The sequence below is a fragment of the Papio anubis genome, chromosome 6, assembly GCF_008728515.1.
Source record: "Papio anubis isolate 15944 chromosome 6, Panubis1.0, whole genome shotgun sequence".
Lineage (NCBI taxonomy): Eukaryota > Metazoa > Chordata > Mammalia > Primates > Cercopithecidae > Papio > Papio anubis.
Window position 1 is genome coordinate 29,798,268 of NC_044981.1, and position 12,241 is coordinate 29,810,508.

At 46.4% G+C, this 12,241-nt stretch overlaps 1 protein-coding gene and 1 pseudogene across 5 annotated transcripts in view; both read right to left on the reverse strand.

Annotated features, from left to right (window-relative positions):
- Nucleotides 1-2,533: 2,533 nt before the first annotated feature.
- The window catches only part of TRIM26 (tripartite motif containing 26), a 28,825-nt gene continuing 19,117 nt past the window's right edge, over nucleotides 2,534-12,241 (reverse strand). For all 5 annotated transcript variants that reach the window (XM_021936651.2, XM_009204709.4, XM_003897290.3 and 2 more), the window contains 4 exons: nucleotides 7,745-7,767; nucleotides 7,151-7,266; nucleotides 6,900-6,932; nucleotides 2,534-4,635 (listed from right to left, as the gene is read on the reverse strand). In XM_021936651.2, the coding sequence (XP_021792343.1) occupies nucleotides 3,953-4,635; nucleotides 6,900-6,932; nucleotides 7,151-7,266; nucleotides 7,745-7,767 (855 nt within the window). In that variant the 3' untranslated portion in view covers nucleotides 2,534-3,952. The remainder of the gene's footprint in view (nucleotides 4,636-6,899; nucleotides 6,933-7,150; nucleotides 7,267-7,744; nucleotides 7,768-12,241) is intronic.
- Nucleotides 4,642-6,443, reverse strand: LOC103883587 (annotated as a pseudogene).

Below are 12,241 nucleotides of genomic sequence, written 5' to 3' on the forward strand. Positions count from 1 at the left end.
ACAACTAGAGCCTAGGTGACAGAGCAAGACCGTATCTCTAAAATAATAAAAATTCAGCCAGTTGTGGTGGCTCACACCTGTAATCCCAGCTAGTCAGGAGGCTGAGGCAGGAGGATCACGTGAGCCCAGGAGTTTCTAGGCGGCAGTGAGCTCTGACCCCAACACTGCACTCCAGCCTGGACAAAAGAGCAAGACTACATCTCTAAAAATAACAATGATAATTCAATAAAATTTCCCAGAAATTTTATTCTGAAAAGCTAAACGTTTCTAGAATGAAACTGAAAAGCTATACGTTTCCAGAATGAAAGAGCCCACTGATTTAACCAGCACAGTGGAGGGAAAAGCTCATACAAAGTCACATCAACAAATCTAAGAGTAAGGGCATGGAGTCACATGCGTCCAATCCCAATGCACTGGGAGGCTGAGCATCACTTGAGACCAGCCTGGACAATATAGGAAGACCCGTCTCTACAAAAAATAAACAAATTAGCCGGGTGTGGTGGCATGCTCCTGTAGCTACTCGGGAGGTTCAAGTGGGAGGAATACTGGAGCCCAGGACTTTGAGGCCACAGTGAGCTATGACTGCACCACTGCCCTCAAGCCTGGATGACAGAGTGAAACCCTGTCTCTAAAAGACAAAAGGAGGGGGACCACAGAGAGAGGAGAAGGGAGGAAAGGGAGGAGGCGGAGAAGAGTAAGAACACAGACAAGACCCGAAGATTCCGGTAAAAAACAAAAACAAAAGAACAGACCATATACAAAGGATCAGAACTCAGGGTGTCACAAGAATTCTCAACAACAAAGGATGCCAGAGGGCAGTGGAGCAATGCTTTTGAAATTCTGAAGGAAAATTATTTTCAACCATGAATCCTAAACTTAAGGAACCTAATTAAGTATAAAAGCGGGATAAAGATATTTCCAGATATTCAAGATTTTAAAAATTCAACTTCCATGCACCATTTCTCAGAAAGCTCCTAGAAAATGTTCCTCCAAAATGAAGTAAATTAAGAGAGAAAACATAGGATAAAGAAACAGAAGCAATCTAGGACCCCCAGTATGATGGTGAAGGAATATCCAGGAAGCCAGGTACAGGTGAGGAAGCAGCTATTCCAGATTCAAGGCCAGGAGGCTTAAGAGATGCATCAAAACAAAACTGGTAAGAGCACCTGGTGAATGAGGACCTGGAGATTTTGACAACCGTGAAGGAGTTTGGAGTACAATAAGTAATAAAGACATAGGAAATGATGCAAAAAGGGAAAAGGAACTCCAGGAAGACAAAAGATTCTGCAGGAAGGAAAAATGATTGTGGCCACATGCACAGCCCAGGTGTGAATAGCTTTTACACAGATGTAATAACAAGCACACCGAATACTTGTTTAACCACATTGAAGGGATGGTGATGGATGGAAGAGAATGTCTGTGTGTGTGATAAATGATAGAGAGAGCAGAGGGCTACATCTTCCTGCTCCACAGTGGGAAATGAGAGGATAAGGCCCCAAACACGAGTTATTTAGAAAAAACCAAGGCAAACACAAAACAGTTTGCTAAAAGGTATGAACTGGGTCTTTGGAGGGAGGAATGGGGCAGGGAAATGTGCCTATTTGTAAGAAGCACTGTAGAAATAGTTTACCATATATGCAAGTATAGTTATAAAAAACTAAAAACTATGAATATAAAAAATAAAAAGGGAAAACTTACGAGTCCACAAATGAGAGAACAGAGAAGAAATATGCTCTTTGCCACTAGCGTAATTTTACAGGTAGTTTTGTATAATCCTCCCTTTTCCATCTTTAAGATGGCAATTTAAAAAATCAGAAAGGACTGTCGGGCGCGGTGGCTCACGCCTGTAATTCCAGCACTTTAGGAGGCTGAGGTGGGGGGATCACGAGGTCAGGAGATCGAGACCATCCTGGCTAACAGGGTGAAACCCCGTCTCTACTAAAAATACAAAAAAAATTAGCCGGGCATGATGGCAGACGCCTGTAGTTTCAGCTACTCGGGAGGCTGAGGCAGAATTCCATGAACCCAGGAGGCGGAGCTTGCAGTGAGCCGAGATTGCGCCACTGTACTCCAGCCTGAGTGAGCGAGACTCCGTCTCAAAAAAAAAAAAAAAAAAATCAGAAAGGACAAGAAAAACAGTTGACTGTGTTAGGAGGCAAGGCTGCACATTCTATTTCCTCTGGGGCAGTGCTTATTTTCCAAGGAAGAATTTTGGGGGTGCTATACTGGATGTCTCCCTTCTCAGGGAGAGTCATCACTTGCTCCAAAATGCTGGACCTCAGCTCAAGGGCACCACCGCAGGAGGAATAACAAGGTGGAGCCATGCAACAAATGGTCTGTGTCCCGCAGTAGGCTCTTTTTGAGGGACTTCCAGAAATGACAGCACGTGTGCAAACAGAACAGAAAGCAAAGTTACAGAGTTACAGAAGGCACAGAAGGAAAACCTTCGGCTACTGCTATCAATGGAATTTCTCTGCAGCCTGGTGGCATTTGAGATACAATATAGATCCTACAGATATACATTTCCAGACCGTTCATTCAACAAGTCTTTATTGAGCACCTACTCTGTGCCCAGCACTGCACTAGGTGCCATCAGAATACAAGAGTAGTATAAGATGTTATCCGCCCTCCAGGAGCTTACAAAACTAGAGGCAGAAATAAGATGTACATGTGACTCAGGCAGCATGTGGCACACACAAAGTGGGCAGCTCTGAGACAATGGTGGTCAAGAGACCACTGAGACCCGGAACAGTCTCTTACAACAGGGTGGAGGACTTAAAACTTGGATGAACAGGGACTGGCAGAGCATTTGGAATGGGTAAGGTCAAGACTGGGAGATCAATTTGGCTGGAGCAGGGGAGCTTGTGTTAAACTGTGGCCATGAGGGGCGCCTGGACAGAGGCTGGGTCCGTGGGCAATGAGGAGACACGTTACTCCCTCTCTTGACATGAAGACCTGGTGGACTTGTGGCCTCCTGCTGCCTTCCTTTCCCTGTCTTCCCATCTCCACTCTCTCCTAGGAAAGTGGAACCTGGAGGCTGAGTAGGGCCAGGGACAGTGGATTAACACCCTGCTGGGGAACGTGGTCAGAACTCCCCAGGCAGGGGAGGTTCTGTTCCACTGGATATTTGTCTTGGTGTTTTTGGATGTGCTAATCAAGAGCAAGATGTTCTGGATTCTTAAAACTCCCCCCACAAGGACCAATCCAGAGATAATTTATTGATCAGTGACCACAGCTGTACCCCAAAGCCGTGTATGTCTGGATCCTTCTCTAAGACCACAGATAGCTCCAGGGAGTCCCACATCCTTGGCTATGGAAATATGCTCAGCCCTGGTTTCAGAGAAGCCTGGACTCCACTCTGGACCCCATGAGATGATATGCGCTGGTACTCCAGGCCTTAAATGGCTTGGGAAGCCTCAGTGGATTTTCATTGTTTATTTTCAGCATTGCCGTGTATGCTTAACTCTGAGATGGGGTGGGGTCGGTCTGTTTAAAACGCCAGGGAAGGCGGGCAGCAGAGTGGATTTGTGCAAGAAGGAACCTGTAGGGTTTAAGGACAGCAAAATGATCTTAGGCATAATCAACTGGTTTTTCCAAGGTCTTGCCACGGTGGGCAAGAAAATGCTGTGTCAGGCCCTTACTCCACAGAGAGTGCAGAGCCGGGGCCAAGGTAGTGGTCAAAAAGGAAAGGAGCCCTCATGGACTCCAGGGCCAGAAGTTCCCTCGGGAAACTAGCAGGAGGTGGGAGAAGAGCCCCATTAGGGCAGTAGATGGAGCAACAGCACTGAGTGAGACCTCAGGGGGCCAGAGCGACGGGAAGGTGGCTGCCAGTGGATATGGGGTCCCCTACTCCAGGTGCTCAGGCCAGGCATCCCTTCCCCCCATTGAGAGTCCTGGAATTCCAAAGAAGTGAAGCATCTGAGGGTGTGGGGCCAGGGGCAGATGTCAGGGTTCAGGGTCTCAGCAGGAGGCGCGTTCCTGGCCACTTGAGCCACAGGAAGGGGACCAGGCGCCGGGTGAAGGTGGCAGTGAAGGTGTAGATGAGTTCCTGTGACTCTGCGTTGGTGAAAGTCACAGTGCCCCCTTCATAATCCAGGGCGATGCCCACTCTCCGGGGCCGCAGTGCTGGGAAAAGCTCGGCCTCGGGGCTGGTGTTGGCCCAGATGCCGGAAGAGGAGAGGCGCAGTGCCCACACGCCATCCTCTGGCCGCAGGGAGAGGTCTCCCTTCCTCTTCATAGAGTCTCTGGCCACCCCCACCATGCAGCTTTCCAGAACTTCCTCCTCTTCCTCCTCCTCTTCTTCCTCTTCATCGCCCAACGATTCCTCATCTTCGTCTGTTTCCCAGTCATCGTATCCATCCCCATAGCCGGCCTCCTCTTCCTCTTCCTCCTCTTCTCCTTCTTCCTCCTCATCCCCATCTTCTTCATCCTCAGACCAGCCCTCCCTCTCCACTTCCACTTCCCAGTAGACCTTGCCCCAGGTGAAGCCCTTGCTGCCCAGCACCCCAGGCTCACAGTCAAACTGCTGGGGGTGCAGGTAGGCGCTCTTGTACAAGCTGGTGTAGGTCACGCACTTCCAGTCCTCTGACAGCTGCAGGTACCCACTGGCCGACTGTGGGTCCAGGGTGACACTCACTGTGGGGACAAGGGGAAAAAAAAACAAACAACATCACTGTTTTTTTTTTTTAAGTTAGAGGGAATAAAATTTATTTTGGCAGACAGTGTTAAACAAAATTAAAGTTGCATATATTAGTAACGTAACATCCTTAATTTGGTATAAGTGTGACACATTTTCTGGCTTTGTATTCTGCTAAATCACCATAACTAAACTGCTTTATAAACATGATATACTGAAATTTAACTTTACTGTTTTCGCTTACGCTCTGATTCCAAACAAAACTTCATAAGCTTCCTCTATCTCTGGATCTCTGGGTCCAACTCATCATCAATATCATCCAAGTGTGGATCACCAGCCCCTGATAAATCTGTTCCACTTTCTTCATAATCTAGAAAAAAAGTCCTCTTTTTCAAGTAACTCTTGATATGCCTCTTGGGAATCTGGATTGGCTGCAGTGAAACGAACACTATGAGATGTATAAAATGCTGGTTCATTCACATAGTAATTGGGATCTTTTTCGGGTGTTGCATTTCTGCATGATGAAGTTGCATGGACTCTACTCCAGTTACTGCACTGGAGCTCTACAAGCTTCAAGAGCATCTGCTTCATGTCTCTGCCACAGTTTGCATCTATAACAACATTTTCAATTTCCTAAATAATTTCTTCCATATCAGTCCCTCCTTTTTCCTTCCAAGCATCTTCCAAAACTGACCCTGTCAACTTCAGCAATTTTATTGCACAAATTAAGCTGTCATCCATGGGATTAGAAAAGAGGGCATTCAGGCATTCGGCAACTCCCAAAGACCAACCTGAAGAATATCTGCCCTTGTAACCTGTCCATTTGTTCCTCTGATCTCCAGGTTACGATAAAGCTCTCCCAGAAAGGGTACAAATGCATGAAATTTTTTGGAGTAACTTCATCCCCTTTTGCAGCTTGATCTTTAATGTCATATTCAGTCCAACATCTTTGAAGTAGAAATTTGCAGAAGGTGCTACTCTATGTGCTGTCAGATGATGGGCCAGGTAATTACACAGGCAAGCTCCCATGTAAGAGAAATTTGGGGCCAGGCACAGTGGCTCACGCTTGTAATCCCAGCACTTTGGGAGGCCAAGGCGGGTGGATCACAAGGTCAGGAGATCGAGACCATCCTGGCTAACACGGTGAAACCCAATCTCTACTAAAAATACAAAAATTAGCCAAGCATGGTGGCGGGCGCCTGTAGTCCCAGCTACTTGGGAGGCTGAGGCAGGAGAATGGTGTGAACCTGGGAGGCAGAGCTTGCAGCGAGTCGAGATCGCGTCACTGCACTCTAGCCTGGGTGACAGAGCAAGATTCCATCTCAAAAGAAAAAAGAAAAAAAAGAAATTTGGGACAGATGTGTCCTCTGAGTTCCACAAGTTCTTGCAAAGCATCATCTATTGTAATACAGGCATTCAGGGTCTCTGCAAACTGTTCAGTTTCAGTTTCAAAACCACCAGGCTGCTCTGTAAGATGGTTCAAGAAACCCTGAACATGTACTGAGAGTGGGATAATCCTCACCGTCATCCTCATAGGATTCTCTATAATTAGAATCACCTGACGGGCAGAATTTGATGGTATTCACAGACAGCTCAGACATTAATAAAGAAGCTACAACCACCTAAGGTTTAACCACTGCTAACTCAGTTCTGCTGTGGGATTTTATCCTGTGAACTAGATGGAGCTCTCAGGGCCTCGTTTGCTCCCAGACAGTTCGACCTCCTCAGTGGTTCTCAGGAAAGCAAGTGTGAAAGTGGGCCAGGAGGAGACCACCAGTCCTCACAATCCAAGGGGCACCACTCCCATCTTGGTCTATGTGGATGGTGCTCTTTGGTGGTTGGTATGCAGTGTACAACCTAACTGCAGGGCTGAGAGGAAGCACAGTAGTGGGGCCTCTGGTGGATATGGCCTCTGGCCTTAGGTTGCCCCTGCTGTTTGCTCTGAATATAGGAGCCATGCAGACAGGAAGATGAGAGAAAGCTCAACCACAGGAAAAGGACTGGTGATAGGACCTGTGAGAATAGGAAAAGGAAAAGCAAACACAGGGTAGAGAAGGGTCAGACTAGCAAGCAGAGGCCTCAGTAGACTAAAGAGTAGGCCGATTAGAAAGTGCAAGGAGGGAGGGGGGCTTCTACTGTGCAGCTGGGAAATTCTTCCTGTTGCAAAAGGGGCTACCTGGGGAAAAAGTGGGCAGTCAGAATCTCTGCAGGCAGAGTTTTCTATATTTGATGTACATCTGGGAACCACCCTCTCGACACTCACCTGTCTTATATTCCAAGTCTCTCAGCAGCTTCCCTGGGGAGAAAAAAGGACAGCAATGACTCAAGTCCCGCAAATGCACGAGCCCATTTCTTGCTTGGGCGGTATCAATTTCCTGATAGGGATCCATTTCTAAGGCAGGAGGCCCTCAGAAGAGTGAGACTCGACAAGGTGATGGAAAGGAGCCGGCTGCCCTCTTTCTACGAGGTAGCCCTGCTCTGACTCCCACCCTTTGTGCGCTCCCCAACCCTTACCCTGGAATTCCCTCAGGCCTCGCTGCAGAGAGAGGAGTTTATCTGAGAATTCTCCGGTCTTTTTTTTAACCACTCGAGCGATGGGTTTCCCAACCCAGAACTTCTTCCGTGGATACCTGAGAAGATGACAGACGTAACAACCTGTTACTCAGCTCTTCTTACTTTCCTTCATACTTATCTCTCAATCCTCATGGCAATTATGAAGGGGAGAGGAAAGGTATGATTGTCCCCAGACAAGTGACAGAAAAACAGTGGCCCAAAGACACCAGCTGAGCCAGGGCTTCAGACCATCAGTAGACTCCACATCCAGGGCGCTCTGTCTCCTAAGCCATGTTTCTAAACTCTCTGCTCTGTCCCACCTCAAATAAGGCCAGTGGGCCAAGGAGCTGGGGTTACACAGAGAACTCACAAAGAGGAGAGCAAGTCTCCAGTTCTCAAGGATGTGTCCTGCTCCTCAGAAGGGCATCAGGATGAACCATGGGATGTGAGTACCTCTGGCACCACACCACTCCCCATGATTCAAATGGACCTGGTCAGAAGGGGAGGGAACATAAACAAGGGGGATGAGGTGCGCCGTGGAGAGGAGACTCTTACCTGTTTAGGAAGTCTCTCGTGTCCTAGAAGGGAAAAAAAAAGCACAAGTATCAATATGAATCAAATAAGACTTCAATGCATTTGCACCCAACACTGTAGCAGAGGTGGGACATATCAGTGAACAAAACAAATGTGGTCCGTTTTTTATGGGGATGACATTCTAGTGGGGTCACTGGATAAAACAACAAGAAAACAAACAAAATCAGCACAATGACAGAAGCCACCATGGCTGGGGGATGACAGGGGCAACCTCTCTGGGAGATACCTGCGCAGAGAACTGAGGGATGAGAAGTACTGGCCAGATGAAGAGAGATAAGGTAAAACAGGAAAGGGCTTGGTGAAAGCGGCAGAGGCCAGATCGCGCAGGGCTGGATATGCATGGTAAGGAGTTTGAATTTTTCTCCACGTACAGTGGAAAGCCACCAAGGGTATCAAGTAGGGGCATGTTATGTGTGATCCGCTCTGCATGTGGCTGAGACTGCTGTGTAACCTCCAGAGTCCACTCTCCCCTTCCTGCTTTTAATAACAGAACCCCTGGAGTTATCGCTGGTCAGATGGTCACCTGGGAAGACTACATTTTCCAGATCCCCTATGACAAGGTCTGGTCACGAGACTAAGTTTCAGCCAATGGCATGTGATAGAAAGCAATGACCATAATTCCGGGCATTGTCCTTTAAAAAAAGAAAATTGCTTTCTACTTCCTCTTTCCCCCAACTGAATTTTGGACATGGTGGTGGTGAGCCCAACTGTGACCACACAGCAGAGGACAACATCCCTAGAAGCTGGCAGAAGAACCACATGGAAGTAACCCAGTCCCCTGGATGAGCTTATGTACAGCTACCGTGATAGCTCTAGACCCTGCACCTCTGACCTGTTACTGAGGCAGAAATAAACTTCTATTCTGTTTGCGTCACTGTACAGCAGCGAGCCAAAACCCTAAGTGACCACTCACTTGGCTGTCCCACAGAGAAGGGACTAAGAAGGCAACAGGAACATGGGCAGGTTGGTCCGGAGGTTTTTGCTGTGGACCAGGGGAGAGCTAAAGATGGCCTGAACTAAAGTGGTGGCAGTAGGGAGAAAAAGAGAGAAGCAATATATTCCAGGTATTTTAGACAGATTCAACTGGACATACTGGTAAAGGATAATCAACAACAGAGCATGGTTTGTACAGGAGGGAGAACGGTGGTGCTATCTCTGTGACAGACAGGTGGTAGGACAGGGTGAGTGGGAAGAGGGTTATTCTGAGACACTCAGATTCCCTTTTGTGAGTCAAAAGCCTCCATAATACTCTGTATTGATTTTTGCCTTCCTTTCACTCATTCCACAAATATTTATTAAGTGCTTCCTAGGTACCAGGCACTGATCTAGAAGCCTCAGAACAGTTTAAAAAAAAAAAAGAGAGAGAGAGAGAGACAAATCCCCACTTCTGTAGAGCTGACATTCTAGCAGGGGGAAGCAGACAATAATCAATGTAGCAAATACATCACACTACGTGAGTGATACGCACCACGGGAAAAGAGAGCAGAGTGAAGGGGGATGGGAGCAGGGGCCGGTGGGGTGCAGGCTGGCTTCCTGGAGAGGGTGAGATTCAGGAAACAAATGGAATTAACAAATTGTGGCTGCTGATGACTGCTTCAGAAAGTTTGGGAAGAGTTGTGTTTTACTCCAGAGGAGCAAAACAAGAAGTCAGAGGCACATCCCGACCCCGCACTATGAAGCAACTAAATGCCCAGAGACCGGTAGCAAATTTCTGGCCAAGTCCTCTAACACGCCCCTCAACACATGTAAGTCCAAGGCAGCTTCAGAGGACAGGCAACAAAACAGAAAGCGTGTCCTGACAGCTCTGCTGACAAAGGTGGCATAAAAGAGCAAATGAATGGAGCAGTAGGTAGAGTGGGGGCCAGGGGCCCAACTGGGCATATTTCCTGACATGAAAGTTCCTACAGCAGTAGAAAGGGAGAGAATCACACAGGAGAAAGAAGAGTCCTCTAAAGGTTAAAGGTTGTGAGCAGTCCAGAGAGGGTGGGGTCCCAAGAGCCAGGGCAGGGCTGGCCCTGTCGAGGAGAGGCTGAAAGACTGAGAGGCCCCCATCCACAGCCACATATGGGGCCTCTGGAGGGAAGTGCTCAGCCCACGTCTCCTGGAGGACTCTTCTCACCCAAGACATCTGAGGCTGTCATGAAACAGGCAGAGTCGAGCAGTGGGGCCACAGCAATGAGTCACGGCAAGCTCCCGGAGGGGATGTGCCCGGTTACTAACAGAGAGTATCAAGAAAGTTCTTCACGGGGGTGTACAGCAGGAGAAGCAGGGTGCAAGCATGCCACCTGATCCGGCAGGGCCCACCCGGGTTAACCAGGGCAGGATGCAGTGTCTCTCTGGGCCTCTCCTATCACCCCAATCCCTTTAATGTCTTCTTGATGCTCCCAGCCCATAGGTTTGTCTTTCCTTTTCTATCACTTCTATCAAAAGGTCTCTTCTATTTTACACATTTTGTCCTGCTGCTTCTCCCTCTCACCTGTATTTCTATTTTTTTCTTTTTTAATTTTTTTCAGACAGGATCTCACTATGTTGCCCAGGCTGGTCTCAAACTCCTGGGTTCAAGCAATCTGTCTGCCTCAGCCTCCCAAAGTGCTGGAATTATAGGTGTGAGCCACCACACCAGCCTCACCTGTATTTCTCTATCAGACTTCTGGACCCTATTTTAGGTCTTTTTCTTACTATACTTTGACAGCCAAATAATCTCTGGGAAAATATTAATGCTAATTAGGGAGTTAGCTGTCCAGTTCCCATGCGTTACAATCAACTCAAGCACACAGACAAAATCTACCAATACCATTTTTCTGCATATGGTTGGTTACCCAGTTTTCCCAGCACCATTTATTAAAGAGACTGTCCCTTCCCCCACTGTATGTTCTTGGTGCTTTTGTTGAAAATCAGTTGGCTGTAAATATGTGAATTTATTTCTGAGTTCTCTATTCTGTTCCATTGGTCTATGTGTCTGCTTTTATATCAATACATGCTGTTTTGGTTACTATAGCTTTGTAGTGTGGTACACACTACACACACACACACATATATATGTGTGTATATATATATTTTTAAATGGAGTCTCTATTGCCCAGGCTGGAGTGCAGTGGCACAATCTCGGCTCACTGCAACCTCTGCCTCCCAGATTCAAGCAATTCTCCTGCCTCAGCCTCCCGAGTAGCTGGGATTACAGGTGCGCACCACCACGCCTGGCTAATTTTTGTATTTTTAGTAGGGATGGGGGTTTCACCATGTTGGTCAGGCTGGTCTCAAACTCCTGATCTCGTGATCCGCCTGCCTCGGCCTCACAAAGTGCTGGGATTACAGGTGTGAGCCACCACTGGCTGTAGTATATTTTGAAGTAAGATAGTGTGAAGCCTCCAGTTTTGTTCTTTTTGCTTAGGACTGCTTTGGCCATTGGGGGTCTTTTGTGACTCCATATGAATTTTAGTTTTTTTTTATTTTTGTGAAGAATGTCATTGGTATTTTGATAACAGGGATTGTATTAAATCTGTAGATTGCTTTGGATAGGATAGTCATTTTAACAATATTAATTCTAATCCACAAGCATGGAATATTTTTCCATTTGTTTGTGTCCTCTTCAATTTCTTTCATCAGTGTTTTGCAGTTTTCATTATAGCGGTCTCTCACCTCCTTGGTTAACTTAATTCCCAGGTATTTTATTTTACTTTTGTAGCTATTGTAAATGGGGTTGCTTTATTGATGTCTTTTTTAGCTAGTTTGTTATTGGTGTATTAAAAATGCAGTGGACTTTTTATGTTGATTTTGTATCCTGCAACTTTACTGAATTTGTTTATTAGTTCTAAGAGTTTCTTGATGGGGCCTTTAGGTTTTTCCACATATAAGTATAGCCGTTATGGAAAACAGTATGAGAGTTTCTCAAAAAACTAAAAATAGAACTACCGTATGATCCAGCAATCTCATTACTAGGTATTTATCCAAAGAAAAGAAAATCAGTATATCAAAGTGATACCTGCACACTCATGTTTATCGTGGCACTGTTCACAATAGCTGAGATGTGGACTCAATCTAAGCATCCATCAGCATACAAATAAAGAAAATGTAGTATATATACACAATGGAGTACTATTCATCCATAATAAATTTGAGTTCATGGAAGTAGAGAGTAGAATAATAAGGATTAGAGGCTGGGAAGGGGGCTGGGGAGAGGAGGGTAGGGAGAAACTGGTTAAAGGACACAAAGTTACAGTTACATGGGAAGAATAAATTCTAGTGTTGTGCAGCATTGTAGGGAGAATACCATTAACTATAATTTACCACACATTTTCAAAAAGCTAGAAGAGAGGATTTTGAATGTTCCAACACAAAGTAATGATAAGTGTTTGAGGTGATAGATATACTAATTACTCTGAGTTGATTATTATATATTACATACATGTATCAAAATAACACTCTAGGCCAGGCACGGTGGCTCATGCCTGTAATCCC